The sequence below is a fragment of the Phyllosticta citribraziliensis genome, assembly GCF_038025025.1.
Source record: "Phyllosticta citribraziliensis strain CPC 17464 chromosome Unknown J3D65scaffold_16, whole genome shotgun sequence".
Taxonomy (NCBI): domain Eukaryota; kingdom Fungi; phylum Ascomycota; class Dothideomycetes; order Botryosphaeriales; family Phyllostictaceae; genus Phyllosticta; species Phyllosticta citribraziliensis.
Window position 1 is genome coordinate 545,833 of NW_027117353.1, and position 21,378 is coordinate 567,210.

At 53.8% G+C, this 21,378-nt stretch overlaps 9 protein-coding genes and 1 non-coding gene across 10 annotated transcripts; 3 read left to right on the top strand and 7 right to left on the bottom strand.

The window, feature by feature from the left end:
* Window positions 1-965: 965 nt before the first annotated feature.
* Window positions 966-2,043, bottom strand: J3D65DRAFT_173213 (uncharacterized protein). The gene is made up of 2 exons (XM_066794271.1): window positions 1,521-2,043; window positions 966-1,462 (listed from the first exon to the last, which is right to left on the bottom strand). Exons 1-2 carry the CDS (start codon window positions 1,793-1,795, stop codon window positions 1,207-1,209), a joined length of 531 nt encoding a protein of 176 aa, XP_066650067.1. The 5' UTR covers window positions 1,796-2,043; the 3' UTR covers window positions 966-1,206.
* On the top strand, window positions 1,983-2,948 carry J3D65DRAFT_642589 (ParB/Sulfiredoxin). Its single transcript, XM_066802008.1, has 2 exons — window positions 1,983-2,737; window positions 2,787-2,948. Exon 1 carries the CDS (start codon window positions 2,327-2,329, stop codon window positions 2,714-2,716), a length of 390 nt encoding a protein of 129 aa, XP_066650068.1. The 5' UTR covers window positions 1,983-2,326; the 3' UTR covers window positions 2,717-2,737; window positions 2,787-2,948.
* Window positions 2,718-4,866, bottom strand: J3D65DRAFT_642592 (Dihydroorotate dehydrogenase family protein; the record flags this gene model as incomplete). Its single annotated transcript, XM_066802009.1, has 2 exons — window positions 2,718-3,876; window positions 3,933-4,866. Coding segments are annotated over 2 exons (1,783 nt in total), but the record flags the coding sequence as incomplete, so codon positions are not given.
* Window positions 4,867-6,875: 2,009 nt separating this feature from the next.
* J3D65DRAFT_689129 (uncharacterized protein) lies at window positions 6,876-7,690 on the bottom strand (the record flags this gene model as incomplete). Its single annotated transcript, XM_066803880.1, has 2 exons — window positions 6,876-7,274; window positions 7,358-7,690. 2 exons carry the CDS (start codon window positions 7,688-7,690, stop codon window positions 6,876-6,878), a joined length of 732 nt encoding a protein of 243 aa, XP_066650070.1.
* A 375-nt stretch (window positions 7,691-8,065) lies between these two features.
* On the bottom strand, window positions 8,066-8,809 carry J3D65DRAFT_672556 (uncharacterized protein; the record flags this gene model as incomplete). Its single annotated transcript, XM_066803501.1, has 3 exons — window positions 8,066-8,473; window positions 8,538-8,626; window positions 8,677-8,809. 3 exons carry the CDS (start codon window positions 8,807-8,809, stop codon window positions 8,066-8,068), a joined length of 630 nt encoding a protein of 209 aa, XP_066650071.1.
* Window positions 8,810-9,001: 192 nt separating this feature from the next.
* Window positions 9,002-10,213, bottom strand: J3D65DRAFT_672557 (uncharacterized protein; the record flags this gene model as incomplete). The annotated part of the gene is made up of 2 exons (XM_066803502.1): window positions 9,002-9,857; window positions 9,912-10,213. The coding sequence occupies 2 exons, from the start codon at window positions 10,211-10,213 to the stop codon at window positions 9,002-9,004; spliced, it is 1,158 nt and encodes a 385-aa protein (XP_066650072.1).
* Window positions 10,214-12,296: 2,083 nt separating this feature from the next.
* On the top strand, window positions 12,297-14,373 carry J3D65DRAFT_642603 (chaperonin 10-like protein). The gene is made up of 5 exons (XM_066802010.1): window positions 12,297-12,534; window positions 12,794-12,834; window positions 12,884-13,133; window positions 13,208-13,657; window positions 13,742-14,373. The coding sequence occupies exons 1-5, from the start codon at window positions 12,396-12,398 to the stop codon at window positions 13,981-13,983; spliced, it is 1,122 nt and encodes a 373-aa protein (XP_066650073.1). The 5' UTR covers window positions 12,297-12,395; the 3' UTR covers window positions 13,984-14,373.
* Window positions 14,317-15,598, bottom strand: J3D65DRAFT_173412 (uncharacterized protein). Its single transcript, XM_066794272.1, has one exon. It carries the CDS (start codon window positions 15,274-15,276, stop codon window positions 14,689-14,691), a length of 588 nt encoding a protein of 195 aa, XP_066650074.1. The 5' UTR covers window positions 15,277-15,598; the 3' UTR covers window positions 14,317-14,688.
* Window positions 15,599-19,194: 3,596 nt separating this feature from the next.
* On the top strand, window positions 19,195-19,310 carry J3D65DRAFT_t154. The gene has a single exon. It is a non-coding gene; the product is annotated as a tRNA-Leu (tRNA).
* A 459-nt stretch (window positions 19,311-19,769) lies between these two features.
* On the bottom strand, window positions 19,770-21,285 carry J3D65DRAFT_173662 (cell wall glycosyl hydrolase YteR). Its single transcript, XM_066794273.1, has 2 exons — window positions 20,741-21,285; window positions 19,770-20,600 (listed from the first exon to the last, which is right to left on the bottom strand). Exons 1-2 carry the CDS (start codon window positions 21,179-21,181, stop codon window positions 19,815-19,817), a joined length of 1,227 nt encoding a protein of 408 aa, XP_066650075.1. The 5' UTR covers window positions 21,182-21,285; the 3' UTR covers window positions 19,770-19,814.
* Window positions 21,286-21,378: the final 93 nt, after the last annotated feature.

Consider the following 21,378-nt stretch of genomic DNA (forward strand, 5'->3'; position numbering starts at 1 on the left):
GGAAGACGAGACCTGGCACTGTGACTGTGCTCGCTAGAGGCTAAATCTGATACAGACATATGGACGTTGAAGACTCCGGACGAGAGCTCGCCACCCTATTTCCTGATCGTCGGTGCACGGATAGCTCCACGTGTACTTCAAAGGGTTAAGGACAGGGGAGAGGGCACGTTTTTGGATCTTTATGCAGGTTCCGAGTGACGTTTCCGTGCATTTGGTTCCTGCATATTGGAAAGCTCCGTTAGCAGGCGCTTCTAGAAAAAGTGTCGGAGCAACGGCGAGGGCAACGTGATGCTCACCAGATCTGCGGACTTGCCGGCTTAGTCAAACACCCTGGTCCTTGTCGAGCTTCCACGGGCCGGGGAAGTTGTTCCTGTTTTCAAAACCTTAAAAAGCATGCACATCGTCTTGGATCAGTGTGATCATAACCACAAGAGGAGGCTGGATAATCTTTTGGAGCAAGATACGGCCCGTTTACAGCCGCAAAGAGCTTCGGCCAGGATTTGACGAGTCAGTCTGCGGTCGGGAGACGCACGGAATGCTTTCCACACAAGTAGTTCCCGAGCGAGGGCCCGTGAACGCTCGGCAACGCGAACTGAGAAACTGGGATCTTCGCTGTTGGATGATTATGGAGGGCCGGCCCGAATCGAGGAGCCTCATTGTGGCAACGGACGGGCGGAACTGCTGCAAGAACACTGAAGAGACTGCGATGCCGCACGCCGACCATACCGAAAGGTTTTAAAGGGGCGACAAGAGTCCATAGGCTTGGTTGCGATGTCTGTTCTCAAAGAGGCCGGCTCATGCCAAGTTTGCCATGCCGGAGATGATTAGCAACCGTATTAATGCTCGTCAGATATGGGCTCTGTAAGACACGCGCGTTCAAGTTGCCGTACAATTCCGTGGTTAGACATTCTCTAATTTGACGAGCTGACAATGTTCTTGGCTCCCAATGGCCCCCAATCTACAGCGTTAGACCATAGCGTAAGTTATGGCTGGATTCGGCCCATGCAGAAATAATTCCAAGTATTGGTATATCGAAAGCCAGACTATTGCAGCAGATCGTCAACGGCAACGCTTATACCCGGCCGAACTCATCAGGCTGGTGCGGAGATGGATCGTTGAGGTTCACCAATGAAAGCTCGGAGGCTAACGACAAGCAGAGATGGTGCTTTCGGATGTGGTCCATCGCACTTTTGAGGGCCAAAACGATCAAGCGTCCGATATGATCTGCGTAGCCCCGTGGTGACAAGGACCCTGATGAAGCACTGCGTATGGCGGTGGCTTGCCTCCCTCGACCGGAAGCGCCAATGCGATTGTTGCTTGGTCAGAAGGGTACGTGGTTGCGTGGCCCGTGCCGGTTGTGTCGTACGCGAAAATAAGGCCATTCACTCCGCCGAGAATCCATGCTTCGTCATCACCATGCGGCAGCGACAGATGCGCCAATCCCGAGGCGAAGAAGACGAATCTGCAATTGTGAGACAATGCCACCTTTAGATTGAGGGGTGGTTGAAGGAGCGGCGTACTGCGGTGCTGGCGCATTGTGGATGCCGCCATCGAAGCGCGCCGGTATCACGGTGTATTGGTTGGTTGTGGATAGATTGAATGCATAGAGCATGGAACCGGAGATGCCCGGGGTAGATGGTGTGGTCAAAGGCGTGGTGAATTTCCAGCATTCCAACGCGGAATTGTTCTGGGCGTTTGTGACGAGACTGGTCACTGTCAGGTAGCTGTTGTTCTGAGCAGCCACAATGCTAGAGATGGCCGAGACAAGGACAGCGAGGGAGTAGGAGAGCAACATGTTGGAATCAAGATTCTGGAAGTTTGTCCGAGATGATTGCAGTGGAGGTGGGTGTGAGACGAAGATGGGAGCACAAGTACTTATGGCGGTCGCTGCTGTGCCGCATCGTGGGACGAGTTTTCTAGCTGCATTGTAGCGTCAATATGCTGGTTGGGGCCAAAAGAAACCAGGCACCAAAGCACGTGAAGTGATGGTCAGAGGGGTTCGGTTGTGGTTGGTCGGTGAGGTCGTCGAGGAGAGGGGAGAAGACGCGGGAGGGTGATTATCAACCCGACGCATCCGACGTCGGCGCGCTACGTCATTGCAGAGTTCCAGGCGCGTACTCTGTATAATGCCATTTCGACGCTCCCATCGCCTCACAGGACATCCAAATATATCCCAATCGCAATTATAAAGGCACCAGCATCTTCCGGCACCCCGCTATCTCACTTTGCACCAATCTGACAGCCAAAAACTACACAAGCTCGGCACAAGCAAACCAAAGACGACATTTCCGACGCGACAACCACACAATCCACCACCACCACCACCATGGCTCTCGCCGGCTCCGTCCAATCGCGCCACCTGCCCATCACGCAAATCCCTCTCTCAAGCATCCTGCGACCCATCCCGCCCGTCATCGACAGCGCCAAAGTCGACTCGATGCAGCAGACGCTGCGCGGCGAAACCTGCACCTACGTGCCCGAGCCCGCCCCCGAGAAGATCGAGCCGGGCAAGCTGCCGCCCATCGACGTCCTGCACTACCACTCCAAGGCACAAGACAAGGACTACTACTTTGCCTTTGGCGGCTGCCATCGCCTGCAGGCGTACGACAAGGGCGGCGTCGACATGGTCGATGTGCGCGTCCTCAAGGTTACAAAGCCCATGTTGAAGGTGTATTTGGGTGGCAGTGTGGATAGGATTGTTGGAGAGGAGAACTGAGGGAGGACTTGGGAGCTTTTGGTGCGCTTTTCCTGCAGTCCGCAGGAGCTGGTCGCTGACATTCGCATAGGACCATCCTTCCGGCGCACAAATTGTATAGCAGCACCTAGACACGATACCCACAATGCATAGCAATATATCTTTCTTTGGTCTCTTAGCCAGACTGGCCTAAAAAGTACATGTGTCACAACAGATTACAAGAGCAGAATATTTACACCCTGAACTGCAAGCACTTGTCTATTTTGGGTGTCCGATTCGAACAGGATCTTTTCCGGCCTTGGGAACGGCCACTCACGATCTTCTGTGGCAGTCTATTTCTTGTGCATCTCTTCTCTCATCTGCTGCTTGATCTTTGTCACAGCTCCGCTGCCATTGTAGGCCATGCTCGTGTAAATCATGGCCACGCTGGCGCCGGCGTTGAGCAACTTGAGGGCTTGCTCACCATTGGACACGCCACCAGTCGCCCAAATCTCCTTGGGCTCATGCGAAAAAGGGCTTCTCACAACCACCGTCGAAGGCGGCGCTGCGGCCTTGACGACAGGCGCGGATTTGGCAAGGTCGTCGGAGTTGGAAGACGGCGGGTCGGAAGCATTAGGGAGACTCAGCTGTCCCTTTGAGGCCTCATCCGCAGTCTCCGCCTGAGCCGGCTCTTTGGATTCTTCCGTCGGCAGGCGCGGGCCCTTGTCGAGCATTTTCCTGTACCTACCCACCAGCGACAGAGTGCGGTCGAACATTTGCGGACCAGAGTAGCCGCCAGTCTCCAGCATCGTGTCCTGCTCCTCGGCTGGAAGAATGAAGCCTCGCGGCAGAGGGTCAGGCCTTTTGTTCGTAGTGTTGCCAACAATGACGCCGTCCACGCCGCTTTCCCAGACGGCGTCGCAGATGCCAGACATTTGTTCATCGCTATCCTCGTCAGGGCTGACCTTTACCATGACGGCAGGTTTGGTCTTGCGATCGGCAGACTTGGCCGAGTCGACCACTCCACTGAGGATTCTGGTCAGGGGCTCGACGCGCTGAAGGGTGCGCAGGCCCGGAGTGTTGGGGCTGGAGACGTTGACGACAATCACATCTGCGTACTTGGCCAAGCGGTCGACGCAGTAGACGTAGTCGTTCTTGACAGCCTCAATGTCACCATCAGGCGTAGTCTTGTTCTTTGCCACCTGGTTCACTCCGGATCAGCACCCTCCGTGGCGCGGTATCCCGATTCTGCACCTACCTGGACGCAAAGTATTTTGCCTGGGACAAGACTTCCCGGGGGAACGCCAGCTTGACCATCCAGAACCAGTTTCTCGGCATCAGGGCCCATTCCGAATCCCAATTGGTATGCAAACTCGCGCACGCGCTGTCGAAGCCTTTGTGCTACAGTGTCCGCGCCTTCTGAGTTGAGGCCGTACCGGTTGATGATGGCGTTCTGCGAAGGTACGCGGAAAACTCGGGGCTTTGGGTTTCCTTCCTGTGGCTGGGGAGTGATGCCACCAACTTCCACAATCGCAGGTCCCAGCGCAAAGAGCGCATCTGGGACCAAGGCGTTCTTGTCCAGTCCAGCAGAGATACCAATGGGGTTGTCAAGAGTGTGTCCATATACTGTGACCGTCAGGTCACCCGCAGCATCGGGGTCGCCGCGTTCCCGGGGGTGAAGACCGAACCGATGCAGAGTATCGAGCGCGGCAATGGTAATGTGGTGCGCCTTTTCGGCGTCGGGGAAAAGAGTGCGGATCAACGGAGGTACGACATATTGGTGGATGCTCGCGCGCGTGTCCGTGGCGTAGAGGTATCCAATTCCGCCGACAATTACGAAGGTGGTTCCAAGGAAAAGGTTTCGGAGGCGTCTCGAAAATGAGCGAGCTCCACTAGCAGCTCCAGCGGCTCCGGTGGTCGTCTTAGCGGCGGATTCTTTTGCGGATTCTTTCACTGTCTCTTTCGCAGTCTCTTTGGCGGCCTCGCCCTTGGATGCAGCTTCAGCAGTGGCCTCAGATGCCGCTTTGGACGCGTTGTCGGCAGAAGTCGAGGAGAAGCGGAAGGATGCGTTCGAGAGACGGGAACAAGAGATTGGGAGAGGCCCTTGGTGGGCGAATCGATGGGACGCGGACGGGCGTATAGATGCCCAGCGCACAGCGTGCTTTTGCAGCACGTTTGCGCGGATTGACATGGCTGAAGTTGGTCGGAAAGGTGGTTGAGAATCCACGCGCAAGGGTGTCGTCCGCGGCTTATGTAAGCGACAGCTCGTCCGTCAATCGTGCCAAAACATCCAACTTTGACTGAGACTCGATCACATCATATCATCTCTATGGAAGCTCTTTTGCCAGCCACGAGGCCCGGATGAGGTCACCATCCTACTACGGACTTGTTTACGTCGCCCAAGCAGCGCTTTTCTTCGCGGATGGACGGAGCAACTGAAACCACCGCCAAAAGCATTCTACCTCTCCAGAAGACTGTCATATTGAATTTGGACCGAAGTACAGTCTACGGGCCTTCATTTCTCCACAACAGAGCTGTTTCAACGTGATCCTTCTGATTCGGATTCAGAATCAAAGCCCTTGCCATTGTCGGACGTTTGGGTTAGGCGAAATCCTACAAGAATTTCGTATGCCTCTTCCCAGTCGGGCATGACGACACACCCATGTTCCTCCACACAGAAGATAGTCAGCTCATCCATATTCGCCCTGAACGTCACGCCATCCTCATCAACAGCCCCCAAAACCCGCCGCCTTTCCGACCCGGTGAAACTGCTCGCCGCCATCCGCTCTTAACTACGGTTTGGAATGATTGAAAACCAACACGAGAGCCCTTCTCCTATCGGGAAACCCCACTGGATTGAGACCCAGTCAAGTTGCCGTTCAGCAAACACCAATTTCCCAAAATAGTCAACGCTGTAACGCTGTTCAATCGCGTCCTTCCCGTCCAGGTTCACACTCCCCTGTGCCGTTCCCAATGTCAACCTTCTTCGGAGCATCCCCCCGCAGGATATCCTGGGTATCCATAAAGTCCAGCATGATACCATACTCATCGCATAGATCAATGAGTCCTACAAGATCATCTTCAAATGTCGAATCGCTGTCCTCAAAAACTGCCTTCAGGGCATGTGGCTTTTCCGCGTCGCTAAATCTCTTTGCAAGTGTCTGCATCGCTTCGGTGTAGACATTGCTCTTCACCTGGATGTCTTTCTGCTCTCTCGTCCAACCTCATCGCCGCAGTCCGCAATGAGCTCCCCGATTTTCCGGAGGGTGTCGATTGCATATATCCGACATTCGAAGGTTGAAGGTTGGGACGTAATTTTTTGAACGATGGTGGTGATGCCGGTTTCGATTGAGAAAGACACGTCTCTGGCACCATCAAATTGGCTAGAGCTGGTTCCAAGCGAGCATACCGTATTCGTTTCCTTCACAACATCCTGGTAGAGGTAGTCGAAGAATATGTTCAGGGTTTTTGGGTGCCTGCGATTCATCTCCGCGACGTAATTTTCCCAAAGAAAGTCTTGAAACGCCATATTTTGCAGAGCATAGTTGGAGAGGCTCTCTCGGATTTGATCGGGCGTCAGAGTATTGATTGCTTCTCCTAGGGTCACAGGAACCACGGCAAGTGAAGATGCTGGACCCCCGCAGACAGGAGCCGTGGCATTCTGAGGGGTTTCCAGATTTCCGATGCAAGCTTGAGGAGCTTCCAGATGCGTACGCTTCGCATTCGGAGCAAAAACGGGCTCCGCGGATCTTGAGCGTTTGCTGGCCATTCGAAAAAGTTGGGAGAACACCTGGGTAAGCGTACGACAAGGAGAAATCAAGAGAGAATAACGTGGAGAGTAGTCGCGTTCGTGTGGTGTTCTCAAACACAAACGCGGTCGCGTATAACGCGCAAGGCAAGGATACCGACTGATGGCCCCCCTCTTCACTGACTCGAAAGCATATGCGGTCTGCCTTATTCCTCAACCACTGGCCAGACTACTTCAATAGGTCACGCAATGTTGAGTACGACACGCTTGGACTGCAATCGCCATTTGCTATGCCTTTCATCGCTAGAAAAACGCCGCTGCAGAACTCGTGCTTCTCGCCATATTTCCCCCCTCTCATCGACATTTTCCAACAAGCTGGTGGATGCTATTCGAGCTTCCATCGCGGAAATGATGACTCCGAAGAGCCTTGCGATGTGATGCAGGCCGATGGCTCTATTTCTTGCCTCGTCGACGGCGATGAACGATCTTAGTGATCTCAACGATCTCCCAGTCGCTGTCGCAATCGGAGTCGCCGACGGAGGGACTAGGAAGGACTTCTACTGCTCCCTCGACTACTGGCTTGGCTTGTTCGTGCCCGTAGCCTGGCTCGTTTTCTTCGATTTGGTTTTCTGGATCCTGTTCTCCGTGCCTGTTTCCTGGCCCATTTTCTCCGACTTCGTCTCCTGGCTCCCCTTCTCCGTACTTTTTCCCGGGCTCATTGTTCCCGTACTCATGTCCTGGCCCGTCTGCTTCAGAAGTCTGGTCTCGGAGGGCAGACACGACTTTTTCCAGATCTGGAAACAGCCCGAGTTCACGCGACAAGTCGAGCAATTGCAAAAGCTTCTCCTCATGCTTTTATCGCAGTCGCAGTCGCAGTCGCAGACATAAGGCTGGTAGTCCTTTGTCAAGGACTTCCAAGTGCCCGACGTCTCTACGTTAAAACCGCGGAGTTTGTCCTCGAAGATCATGTCTTTTTCTCGGTCTTCCACAAGGTGATCGCGAAGGGGTTTGAACTTGGTTGCAAATCGGCCAAGAATCTCTTTCAACTTCTCTGGCTCCTCTGGATCCAAGGATATCAGAGCTTCTTTGAGCTCGGGGTCCATATCTTGCGGCGGGGATGTTTGGATTAGCCGATCGTTTGCGGCCACATCTCTGCAGTGCTGTTCGTTGGAATTTTCCTCGGTGAGACGTGCGCGCTCCGCGCAACGTGTCTTGAATTCTTCGTCGTATGGTAAGTTGCTCTTCTTTAAATTGCGCTCGCGGGACATATTGGAGGAAGCGAAATATTTCTCGCTTCAGAATTCTCTGTAAGACGTGGGCGCTTTGGCGTCGTGAGCTTTCCAGTGTTAGGGCGCTTGCGGGACATGCTGGATAGAGCGAGCGATCCGACGAAGCGTTGATTGTGTACGGTAAGTTTCTTGTAAACACTTGAAGGAGAGAAGTCGGTTTCGGTGTCGGTGAAGATCTGGTCCGCTAATCCTTTTTAGCCAGACAACGCACGAATCACGATATACATCACGTCGAGGCCTTGAGAAGCGCCAAGACTGCTCTACCATCGAGCGCGAATGACCGGGAATTAAATGAAATGACCTCTATTTCGCTATCTCTGTTCACAAGCAGGGTGGACGACCTCGATTGCTACATCATTCCAGCTCGTCCTCTTCAGGCGTCAGACCTTGAAGGACGTGCAAGCTGCTTTCCAAATGAGTAAAAAGAGCCTGGAAATAGCACTGTTGAACCAACTCGACGAACTTTTCCTCGAAAGTCTCACCCTCCTCTTTCGCGCGCAGAACAGTCGCTTTTTGCTTCTTATTGAAGCCTTTCGCAAGCTTTATGCACACGTCGGATATAACCCAAGACGACTTGAATTTTTCCCTGACTTGACGACCAAGCGGCCCCTCACAGTCCAAGATGAGCTGTCCAATTTTTCTCAGGGCCATGATGGCATTCATGCGGGTTTCAAAGGGCGGCTCAGACTCATCACCGACGTAGCTTATGATCTTTGAAACCGTGTCATAAGCTGACTGCGCGTCTTGGTCGGAGATGCTCTCCTGCTTTTCCGCCGAACTCAATACCCTCGAAGCTTCTTGAACTTGCAGCCCGAATTTTTTTTACCAGGGACTTCCTGCTTTCTGATACTCCTTGCTCTTCATGAATACACGGTTGCGGAGAGGCTTGGCCTGCGACGCGGTATCGTACAAAAGCTCTCGCCAGTCAGTGGGTCGGAGAACATCGAGTGCGATTTCCAACTTACAGTCTCTTTCTGGAGATGATAACCTTTCGCTGGCGACTGCATTCCCCGTGCCGGCGTCGGCAGTTTTTTCGACACGCGTGCGTTTCGCGGTGGATGAGCCGGGCTCTGCGGCTCTGGAGCGCTTGCTAGACATGTTCGGCAAAACGATACAGAGTGGTGGAGGAGTGGGTGCGTGTCCGAAAAGCAGTTGTGGAAGAAACGACGTCGTGCAAGATCCGGCATGTCTCCGCTCCTTTTGATGGAGCGGCCTCTCCACATCCCCACGAATCGGCATCCCGTCATGGCCGGGAAACACGCCGAAATGATGATACAGAAGGGTCCTCCATTAGCGAGCGCGTCGAACGAACTCAATGATCTCCATATCGCTGTCTCTGTCGCTGTCGCTCTCGACCTTGTTGCTGGAAGGACATTGAACGACCTTGATGATCTCGATGTCGCTGTCGCTGTAGCTGCCGGAAGGCTTGCCGGAAGGCTTTCGAGGGGCCTCTTCTCCATCCTCATCTTGCGACTCGTCGTCTCCATCCTCGTCCGACTCGTCTTCTTCATCTTCGACTTCTGACTCTTCTTCTCCGTCCTCGTCTTCCGGCCAATCGTCGTTATCCTCGCCTTCCGAATCGCCTTCTTCATCCTCGTCTTCGGATTCTTGCTTTTGCAGGACAGACAAGCTTTTACTCAACTTTGGGAAGATGCAGTAGCCACGCGCCAAGTCAACCAACTCCACCAGCTTCTGCTCAAAAGTCGATCCATCCTGGTCCGTGTGCAGTACTTTCGCCTTCTCTGCGCACGTGAAGCTCTTTGCAATCTCCAAAAATGCGTCTGTAAAACCGTTCTGATCTGAGGTGTAGTCTTTCCTGACTTCGTGCGGGATGACGCCCTCGCTGAGCGTAATCGACTTGCCAATCTTCCTCAATGCAATGAGCGCGTTTCTCCGCGCTCTGAAGGACGTATCAGAGTGGGCGTTGTCAGTGATGGACTTGATCGTTCTCTCAATGGTCCAGGAAGCGCCACCAGCAGCATAAAATTGGGCAGAGCCGCTCTTCCTATCGTGCGTCACGTTCAACTCCCTCCAGACCCTTTTGCTTTGCCAATCGAAATCCACGATTCTGTCGTTCATGGATTCCAGCTCGTCTTGGTATTCCGTAAGGATGGCGTCGCGAAGAGGCTTGAAACGCGGCGCGAACCTGCGCAAGATGCCTTGGAAAGGCTATGGATCCATGTATAGGAGGGCCGAGTACAACACGTCGTCAGATTTCAGCTCGTCGCTGCTGAAAACGCCGTCCAGCTCTTGGGTGTATTCCGCGACGATGCAGTCCCGAAGGACTGAGACTTTTGGCGCAAACTTGAGAAGGATTTCTTGGAATTGATCCGGGTCCATGAATTCGAGGGCTTCCTCCAACTCAAAATCGTTTCGTCGAGCTGAGGACTTTTGACCGTAGAAAGCGATGGAGGCGCTGGCTTCAGCGGTACTTTCGACGCGTGCGCGCTTCGCGCTGGGTGCGCCGAGCTCTGCTGCTGTGCTTGAGCGCTTTTTGGACATGTTTACGGAGTGGGTGGTGTTGTGTGTGGAGTTGCAGAGGATTTTGCGCGAGGTTGTTGTTGTTGTCTGGTTGTTGTTGTCGTTGGCGTTGGCGAAGAAGCCGAGATCGCGTCGCGGCCGCCGCAATCTGTACCGACAACAAACGACGCCGACACCACTCGCACCATCATTCACCCCACAGCAAAGGCCAATGATTCCTCGCTCTTTCACTCCACTCCCGTCAGCTGGAGTGGGGAACCCGCCCTGGTGGGTCGCAAATGAAGCCAGGAGCACCGTCGCTCGCACCACTGGATTTCTCCACGGCTAGCGGTTGAGAGTCCGACAGAGTCCGACTGCGTTTGAGAGTTGCGTACCGCCGTCGCCGTCGCCAATCTCCAGAATTTCAACCGCTTTGAAGGTCGCAATCGCAACACTCCCGAACGTTTTGCGACTTTTTCGCTGTCCATTCTGGGAATCCCCCACAGGTGGTTTTCCTCCGACTCCAAGTTGAACAGCGTCATCACTTCCTGATTCTGGGAAATCGCTCCGCAAGCGCTTGCGTGACGTTTTTGACAGGATGGACAAAGTAAGAGGGGAAAACTGAATGTGGAGGCGCGTCTTCGTGAGTTTGTCTCAAGGAATCAAGATTGAGGTCGTGTCACAGTCGTGAGACACGGCAGGGAAATATCAACCGGCTTTCCTTCTCCCAGTCGCCGACATCCTGTCCTTCACGATCCCCGAAGCACGTGTGCCCCGCGGGACTACAACCCAACGACACGCCTTTTTGGCCCTTTGCCGCGGGCTACTACAACTTCATTCCACATTGTGGCTTGTCGAGTTTGCGAGAATGCTCGCGAAGTCCAACGTTTCTTTCTCAGACTCTATTTCTGGTTGTACTCAAGCCGGCGGACCAATTACGGGAATGCGCTGGCCTGTTCTTACTTTGTCCATTCGACGGCAGCTGTTGCTTCTTCCTGTCTTGATTCTGACTTGCCAACAGAGCTTTATTTCCATGAGTGTCCTTAAGAATGTCGCTTGATCTCTCTGGCCCTCACTGGGTACAAATCGGCGTGCAACAAGATCAGCGTCACTTTCCGAGAAAGCGACCGCGCCCCGCACAAGGCAGACAGCATTCTGGCAACAATTGCTCTCAAGGTGGAGCACAAGGCAGGTGACAGCTCCTGACGTGTCAACAGCGCGGATCAAGAGCATACCTGGCCGGAGCTGGATCTCAAAAGTCCCGGGGTCCCACTCAGCCGGCCAAGAACTACGACAGTGTTGAATACCAAGACCGAGTGGACAATCTGCATGGCGCAGCAGTTCCGCAGCCCACATTGTTGCAAGATCTGACTTGCAGACCTTGACCGGCCAAGATATCCATGTCACACACACGTCTGTCCTGCAGAACACCAGTTGTCTATCTGTTTATCGTGGGCATGTTTTGCAATCTGAATGGGCTGTGAGGCCTGCACATGGCCGGATCCTACCCCATAAGGCACGAAACTGTGGGGTTCCCGGTCCCCGCACTCGCAGCCCACACGCAACCATGTCCGCGCCTTGCGCCCCTACCAGCCCTTAGCCGACCCCGCGTACAGCCTCTTCGAGTGGTTGGTCCGTGTGGCTGCTGACTGAGTAACACACGAGTGATTCAACAGGCCTGAGAATAGCTGTTTGTTTCCTTTTTGCGTAACTCGCTCTTCGGACGACAGGAGATTGGCGTGGCTAGACACTGTTCGAGTCGATGCCGCCACGCGAAAAGAAACGATTCTGTCAGCTGGAGTATGCCACGGCAAAGGTCTGGCCGCGGTGACGAGGCTACGAGCGAGGAGGTGGGGCAAAGGACGCAATGGGGACGATCAGCTCGCGGGGTTCCTGAGAAGAGCTGGGACTGCAGTATCCACTCGGCGTTGTTGATAGCGTCACAGTAACACGGTCAATGGAGCGGAATGAGCCCGCCATTTGACCTCAGTGGCCCAAATGATCGCCATCCAATCACCTACCCATATTAGTCCGAGGGAGATCAGATTACAGATGACGCTGGTGGGGACGCTAAGGAGGGGTTGAGGGTGAGTACTTAAGGCAGTGTGAGCTTTTGAGCGGGAGTTCTAGAATTCGAAGACGAAGAACATTTCCCTGTGCACATTGCTACCATCTAGAGTCTTGACTTGCTCAGCAGAAAAAGCAGAAAGGAATCGGCAGCAAAATGGCATCAACAGAACCTGCATCCACCGAGCACGTCGAAGTCCACTACGACATTCCGGCAAAGACGAAAGCCGGTGTTGTCGTCAATGAGGGTCCAGACTTTAGGATAGAAGTCCAAGAAGTCGATGTACCAGAACCAGGTCAGTGTCTTCCGATTCCTGTTGACGGCGTTGCGTGGCCGTCATCGCGAGAGGGAGTGTAGTCAATGCAACGACTTTCGCGGCCGACATCGCTCTGTTTGGCTTCTCCCCCGCGATAAAAATATCAAACTTTGCTCAGCCCTACATCTCGACCTGGGTGCTGGAAGCTTCAACTCTACGCCACTCTACGCCACTCGCCGCCTAATTGATGCCAAAGACTTGTCAAAAGAAGCCAATTACTGACCAGACTGTCGCAAAGGGCCGAATGATTTGCTCCTCAAGCTCAGCTGTACTGGTCTAGTAAGCGCCCTCCCAAAGTCAAACGGTTAAGCGGCTAATGCCGCGACAGTGCATGTCCGATGTACACTTCATGGCAAACGACTGGGCTCTGCCCAAGATGTCGGCCTTCGGCGTGCAGTGCGCAGGCCACGAAGGCGCAGGCGTAGTCGTCAAGGTGGGCGCAAACGTCAAGCACTGGAAGGTCGGCGACCGCGGCGGAGTCAAGCCGCTCATCGACGTGTGCGGCAACTGCGAGCTCTGCTGGGATGGCAAAGAAAACTACTGCCCACGGGCCTCCTACACTGGCTTGGTTGCAACTGGTAAGCTTGAAATGACTCCGCTGAGCTTCGCGGCTTTCGGCCAGTCGTCCGCTCCGTGCTGATGGCTTTTGCAGGCACGTATCAGCAGTACATCGTTTCCCCGGCCAAGTACACGTCGCCCATACCGGCGGGCGTCCCCGATTATGTCGCTGCTCCAATCATGTGCAGTGCCAGCACGATGCACCGGTCTCTCATCGACGCCCAACTCAAGCCTGCCTCATTTGTCGTCTTTCCCGGCGGTGGCGGCGGCGTCGGAATCCAGGGCGTGCAGCTCGCGAAAGCTCTGGGACACCGCCCAATAGTCGTCGACACTGGCGCTCAGAAGAGAGACCTCTCCCTGAAGTTGGGCGCCGAAGCTTTTGTCGACTTCATGGAGCACGGCGCGGAGACGTCCGAAGAGGTGAAGCGCGTCTGTGGTGATTTGGGCGCTCACTGTGTGATTGTGACGGCTCCGCAGGCCTACAAGAATGCAATCAGCTACGTTGGAAACCGCGTCGGTTCCAAGATCATGTGTGTCGGTCTGCGTAAGTAATCCCTCGTTCTAGACCCCCTAAGACGATGGTGGAATGAATGCGCCGGCATTGCCAACAAGGCTGACTGTCACACAGCTCCTGCTGGCACGACCAAGATCGAGGCGGAGCCGTCCGAGTACATCTTCCGCAACCTGAGCATCGTGGGCACGCTCGTCGGCACCATGAAGGACACTGCGGCGTGCCTCGACTTTGCGCAGCGCGGCTTGCTGCAGCAGATTGCAGAAGTGCGGCCGCTGAGCCAGATGCCCGAGTCGGTGCAGCAGCTGCGAAGAGGTGAAATCGCCGGACGCGTCGTCATTGACTTTGATCAACAATGAGCTTCTGATTCGGTGCGTGTCGTTGGAGCGTGGAGTTGGCAGGAGAAAGCGACTGCAGCATTTGAGCGCGGAGAATTCACCTTCGTATATGATATTTGAAACGTTTGTTTGGCATGCTCCTTCCTTCTCCCGTTGTTGGTGGATTCTCTTGTGCAAGCTGGCTGCAAAAGTTCAGCGCGCAAGACCTCAGATTCCTCGGCCTCTCCTTGACGACGTGATCGTCCCGAGCAGACCCACCACACCCCACAACACCAAAACGAAATGCAAAACGTACAACAGCCGGGATTCGCTGCTGGTCACCCACGCAACTACTAATCGGCCGCAACGTAGCTTGTCTATGGAAGAGCGGACGGGGTTCCGAATTCTCTACGTGCTATGGTCGTACGTGGAGTTGTCTCTTGGAAAGTTTGCTTATATCCAGGGTTGGTTCATGTACCACAGCCCGAGTTCAAATGGTAGACATGTCACATTAAAATTTGAGGGAGAGGAGTTTGAGGAAGCACAAGGACATAATCGCATTATATGCATTAAGGACAGTGGCCATGCAGTATCCAACACTGAGGTATGCACTCCGTCTACACCGGTCATCCCATTCATAACTCCACCCTGAGCCCATCACCGTGCGATCAAATGCTAAATGAGAGGCTTGAAAGAACGACACCGTCGAGCTAGATTTCAAATCAGCGCCGTACCATGTTGGAATCATTAAGAGGTACTCACAGCTAGATCATCGCCGCCATTTTTACTCGCAAGCATCGGCGCCCTCCTTGTAGTCGATGTTGATGACGCCCAGGGGCGTTTCGCTGAGTGATTCCGGCACGTTGAGGAAGGCGTTGTGACACTCGGCGCGCCACACGCGGTTGACGTAGTCTTGCTCCGTCTCGTGGAATGCTCCTCCGCGTTCGTAACAAGACACCTTGAAGTATTCGTTCGGGTTCTTGTCCGGGTAGTCCGCTTTCGTGGTGATGGTGCCGCAGTATGTCGTCTCGCCATCCCCCGTTGGAGCGGGGGCGGCGCTGGTGAGGAGGGGAAGGAGGACGACAGCGAGGAATCCGAGTCCGTACATGATGGTTGATTTGATGAGGTGTTGGACTGCTGATGTGTGGAGAAGGTGTTGAATATTGTTTGAGTTGTAGGGAGAGTGGATTGTTGGTACTGGCTGAGCGGGGAGGATGTGTTGATGATGGTGTGGAGGATGTCGCGAATGCGCCCCATTATATAGTCCAGCAACTCTTCAGAAGAAGTCCGCATTGTTGTGGTTAGCAGCCGTCGAGCCCGGATGACTCGAGTCATTGACTATATTTAGTCGAGCGTTGTCGTCGAAACCCTGGGTAAGTAAAAAAGCATATCTTTAGGCACAAACGCTCGCTTGCCAAAGGCATTTTGAGTCGATAGAGTTCAGAATTTGGCACCATCACCACGGCGAAGATGTGGAGAAGGAAGTTGATGCCCATATGCCGTCGCTTAAAATTCTCCGTGTTATTCCATTGTTTTTCTTGTCGCACAAGTACGGCGCGACGATGTAACGGCTGTCGCGGATGTCCTTCGTGAAAGTACCGAGGAGGTTATGTAACTGAAACATCCAGATTGGGACAGCTGACTACGCTGGTAGACAAATATTGACAGGTTCAAGGAACCGATTGCTCCGAGTGGGTGCGTCGCCTTGTGTACGAACGGGCCGCGCGGCCGTGTATGAATGACACTGCCCCGCCCACGCCTCGCCGCATAACCTTGATGGAATTCTGGTGAGGAGTGAAATTCGCCAAGGTAGTTGTCAATACAGCTCGGGCCTCCCGAAGCTGTATGCTTTGTCCAGCCGGTAATACGCCTGAGAAATCCAAAGAGCCACCACGCGAAGTGGACAGCCACAGAGTACGAGTAACTTACGCTTACAGCTCTTTTACCAATTGTGGTTAGTTGATGATCGGAAGAGGCGTCAAAAGGCGTCAAAAGGCATAAAAACTAGAGCCCATAGATATTGCTTGTGTCTCAGTTCAATCTGGACGATACCATTTCGAGAAAGAACGAGGTGTTGATGCAGGGCTGAGCGGAGTTTAGCCTCTTCGGTGCGGAAGCCCGCTGCGAATCCCAGTCTGCTCCGAGCGGTCCGTCCCAACCTCACGGGCCGTGCCATTCGTTGAATCGCTCGCAGTTCCAAAGATATTCTCTGGCTCTGGCGTGTCATGGTCGAAGATCAAACCCCGACAAAGAATCAATACTCTGTCTCCTCCCAAGCGGGCCGGGAAAATGCGAGGTCGGCTCGGTTTCAAGAGCACTGCAGGCAGCTGTGTACTTGGCCATCAGGCCCGGATGCAGCGCAAGTTCCAAGTATACTACGCTGTGGCGTACAACCAAGGTGAGCTGCTCGTGTTCTGGAAGCTTTAAGGCAACGGGCGTGTGCCACTGACGAAGCTTCCTCGTACTCAGCCTGACGTATGTTACAACGGACACGTGAGAAAGAGGGGTCTTGCACCGGATCTGGAAGCCTTGGGCGACTTTGCGTTGGCCTCTTCCTTTGACGATTCTTATTGCGGAGGTGTTTCCGCCTGCGCTGAAGCAGATCAGGCAGTGGTAACGACAACTAAGTTTAGATCCAGAAGTATCCTTTCGCGGCCGGCGAGCAGGTCTGGTAGTTGAGAGCGCCGGGTCCACGCGAAGGCAAGCAAACAGAGTCCGTGTTTTAGTTCATAGGGTTGCGTGGAAGCATGCAGATGCGCGTTCTCGGCTGTCGGATTGTTGTGCCGCGACCCTCGAGTTGGGGTTGTTGACTTGTTTTGGTGACAAGAGTCCTTTCCCCGCGGGCCGGCTAACATCGATTAACCTTGTTTGAATTTGCGGGCCTCAATTTGCCTTCTTTTAGCAATGGGCTTTGGGGCTGGCTTAGTCGACTGAATAGCATGTCGCTTTGACAATTGGCTGGAGCCATCCAAAATATCCATGCGATTGATCCACATAATTCGTGTTTCCGGGAGTGGCTTTTAGGTCGTTGTCAAGCCGCGGGATAACAGGGTGCGAGCCACCCGTGTTTATCGAAGATCTTGGTATTTTCCTTTCGTTCCGGTGCTCTTCATCATCGCAGATGGAGGACGAGACTTAGGCGAGCCACGTCAAATAAAATGGCTTGGATGAATTGTCGGTCTCTTCCGGTAACCGCCAAGTATAGAGAGCGTTGTCTCCTCCTGTTCTTCACCATTTTCAAGCCGCCATCGATTGATCCTCTAGCCAACCCCTCTAATCGCTTTCCCCGCTTCACGACGTGCCGTTAAGACCCAAGTCGACAAAGTTAGTACTGTAAGGTGTTAACGCGTCCTCAAGCAAAAATCCCGTAGCCTTGATTGTTTACTCACCGTCAAAGTGTAATGGGGTGACATGAATGGCCCAAGCTAGTGCCGAGCATGAGCACAAATACCTTGTCTTGTACATGCTTTTCGGACAAGAGCATAATTGCCCCAGTAAGCGATGGCTTTGGCTAAAAATTGATCATGGCCAAAATTCTTCCGTCTTGGCCAGTCGTTTCTGTTACTCACTGCTTGAACTGTGCCTTGGTCTTCGTTCGAAGTGCCGGGGAATCTTTGCTACATCCAAGCGGACCGCCGGAGCAGTTTTGAGGTTTAGAGTTGCAGTCGGATAAGCTCGGACAACGCCTGCGGATGGAACCTCAAGGGTATGATGCAGAATCGTCTCGAAGAATTTTTCCGGGAAAGATTTTTCGCATGCGGGGGAAGAAGGGGAAGGAAACCAGGTAAGCTCACGAATGTCGCTTTCGCACTCGCTTTCGAGGATTTTGGAGGTATCTCCTTTGGCGTGATTACTGTGTCTGGTATCAGAGCAGAAGCTGCGACGATTATGAGCTCCCACATCCAGTGTTTAGAGAGGAACGCGACAAATGCCTTGGTGGTCATTCTCTGACGCGTTGGGACGGGGAAATCTTGCCAGAGAAATGCATGATCGTCTTCCTGACTCACGAAAGCGCGATGAATTCAAAAGGCTCTTCGTACTCGGCCCTCGCGGCGAGCATGCATCGGTCGTCCATCCCGGATTCCGTGGAAGCTGCCTGTGATGAGACTGGACATGTTTCCTGGACGGCCTGGAGATGTGGATCCAGCCAGTTCTGCCTCATCAACGGAGGTTCGTGCCAAAAGCCGGGGGCATGTCCAGCGCCTGAAACCAGAGGATGGCAGCAACGATCTTGTGGGCGACTCAAGGCAAGCCCATGGTCTACCGAAGAGAGCCTTTCGTCTGCCAAATCCGAGAGACTGGACATCGCAGGTACACTCAAAATTTCCGATTCCTCCACCAATTTTTGTGTGTCACTGGCGACCAGAGGCAGGACCGCTCGCTACCGATCAAGCCGTAGTCCTTTATCCAAGCAGACCGGGGCCATCGGAGGTTTTCGTGTTCGCCCGGATCGCCGCCCGAGCTGGTTTGCGCTGCAGTTGAATGAGGCAATCCGACGGGTCCGCGTGCTTCCTGAGCCGTGGGTTCCTAGTTTTTCGCCTAGGGAATAGAATCTGGCGCAACAACGTCAGCGTTTTGTAGAAGATTCGTTAGACGGAAGATGTCAACGCCGACTGCTGGCGAGTACCTACCAGACCGGCTCTCCGAACGCGTCATGCGACAAAGCAGCGGTCCCGCCTCTCGAAGGAAAATCCATTGCTGAGAAGGTAAAAGAATCAACGCTCAGAGCGGTTTGGCGACAGAATTGTAGAAGAGTTGATGAAAACGTGTCGTCAGAAGGCGACGGGTTGACGTCGTTCGGCGGGGTGATGGAAAAGGAAAGCGCCCTGCGGGACGAGCCGAAGCCACGCGACCATCATATCAAAAGTTAGGAAAGCCACAACTTTTGTTCCGGTCACTGCACACCTGGAAATAGACTTGATTTAGCCTGCCTTTCTCTGTCGCCTCAAAATTTGTACGAATCTGCTGAGATTGAGGCTGGAGGTCGGTGCAGTGACGCAGCTGGTGGGTGAGTTCCTGGTTCCATCCAAAATTCGCACCAGCCCCAACTTCGCATTCCATCACGCATACAACCACCATTGATCAGAAAAGCTGTCCTTACATAGCTCGAGCATAAACAAGCTCCTTCGAAAGAACGGCCGTGAGCTCGCGCGCCACATTGAACAATGTGAGCTCAAAAGTAGTAGTATATATTGTATACAGGCGAGCCCAATTTTCAACAGCAGTTAACTCTGAATGGAGCAAGCTGACCTGGGCTGCTTGGCCGAGTGGTTATGGCGCTAGTTTCAGGACACCTGAACAGAGTTCCGAATTAAGGAATCCAATTACTAGTTGGGCAACCTTCGTGAGTTCGAGTCTCACAGCAGTCAACATCTTTTTTGCTTTTTGTTTTGCCCTTCCAGCGCATCAAGCGAGCATCTGAACATGTCAACGAAGCGAAAATGTGCAAACGTTGGCCCATACCGGTTTGCGTCTGTTACATCTTCGCCACTCGTTCGGCAGCTCAGCCACGCTCCTCAGCTTTGTTCTCGCTCGCATTTCCAGTCCAACATGTCCGAGTCTTTTCAAAGCGGACCGTCTCTTTTGCTCTTCGCCCTGAAATTTGTTCGGGTCCATGGCTCCATCTGTCACACCAATATTCCCAGTTCTCGAACGGACTGATGCCCTCGGAAAGACACGGCAAACGCATGCTCGTTGAACGAGAGATGGACACTTCGACTGAGTCCGAAATTGCCTTTGCTCAACACGCTTACGTGCACAAAATGTTTTCGGACCGACAATAAATCGAAGACTGCGCGTCCAACTCTGAGCCCGTTCTCCTTAAGAACATGTGCATTTGAATGGAAGATATTTACATCGACGGCATCTGCACTTTACAAAGCTTCGTACTCCAAACTGGCCAGAATGAAGGGACCGGCTCCCTTCAAGTCATTCTCGACAACCGGCACAGTGGTGTAGTACTCGTAGCTTGCATCGCCCTTCAAGCTGCCCACTTCGACAGTTCCCTCCCAGTTCAGGTACCCACCAGTCGCGTTCGCCTTGACAAAGTTCTGCACCAATCCCTGGTAGCCCGTCGTACCCGCGGTCTTTGCGCGCTGCGCCAGGTCGCCAGTAAAGTACTTCAAGCGGAGTCCCTTGAGCAGAGAGTAGACAAACATGGCAGAGCCGCTGCTCTCAATGTAGTTGCCCTCGCGCTCAGCGAGCTCAGGGTCGAGCAGAAGCAACCAGCCATTGGCAGTGTCGGACGTGTTTCCGACGCGCTGCACGTCGATGACGCCGCTCATGACGTCTTGGAATTGGGCCTTGAGATCCGCAGCGTTGGTCTTGACATGCTGCATGTCGCCGGTGGCCGACGAGTTGGCCAGCAGCGCGTCGAGCTCTTCGAGAATGTCGACGGCCGCCATGGTCCACCAGCCCAGCGCGCGGCTCCAGACGTACGGGCTTGCGCCGGTTTCGGGGTCGCTCCAATTGCGCCGGGACGAAGCAGGCTCGGAGCCGTCGTAGCCGTGGTACAAGAGGCGCGTGGTCTCGTTGTAGACGTGCTCGTGGATCAGAGTGAACTGCTTGTGGACATCCAAGAATGCAGTGGCGTTGGTCGGCGCAAAGAGGCGCGTGTGGTGCACGTAGAGCGGAAGGGCCATGTAAATGCCATCGAGCCACTGCAGTTTGTCAGAGTGGGTTTCCAGGTAAGTCCAGTCCAAGTCAAACTCTTGAAAGCAAAAGAAGTTTCGCCCAAGTCATTTCTTTGTGGAAAGGAGCAAACAAGACAGGTCAAGGAACCAAAAGGAAGAATACGCACCATCTGATTCGGGTAGTCCGGATCACGGTGCCAAAAGCCTCCCTCTTCGTTTCTTGGTTGAACGTTCAACCTATCCCTCAACGTGTCGGCCGCAACTTTCCACTTCTCTTCACCAGTCTTTTCCCAGAGGAGCAGGTAGATGTTTCCCATGCGAAAGTCGTCCAACGACTTCTTCTCCGGAGGCCAGTCCGCAATCGACCCGTCGTCATTGACCAGTCCCTCGAGCTGGGAATCAATGAACGACGAGTAGCTGGCATTGCCAGTTGCTGTGTGTACCTTGTCAAGGGCGCGGTACAACACTGCTTGCTCATAGCCCAAGTCCTTCTCCACGCCCTTGGCCAAGAAGGAAGAGGCCATCCATGATGAGTAGGGCTGTGCGGAGAGGACAGGGGTGGTCAAGAAGGGAAGGAGGGAGAGGGAGAGTGCAATTGGAGACTTCATGTTTCTGTTTGAGCGCCCACTGGCCGAACAGTATAGAAGGAGTGGGAAAAGCGTGAAACTGCGGCTGAAGCACAGTGGATCGAAACCTGGGAATGAGTGACTGATAAACGCCGAACTTGCTGAAGCAGGAACTAGGAGAGCTGAAGTCCAGTTTATACAGCCATTGTCCTACTTACTCGCCTACAAGGCATCGCCGC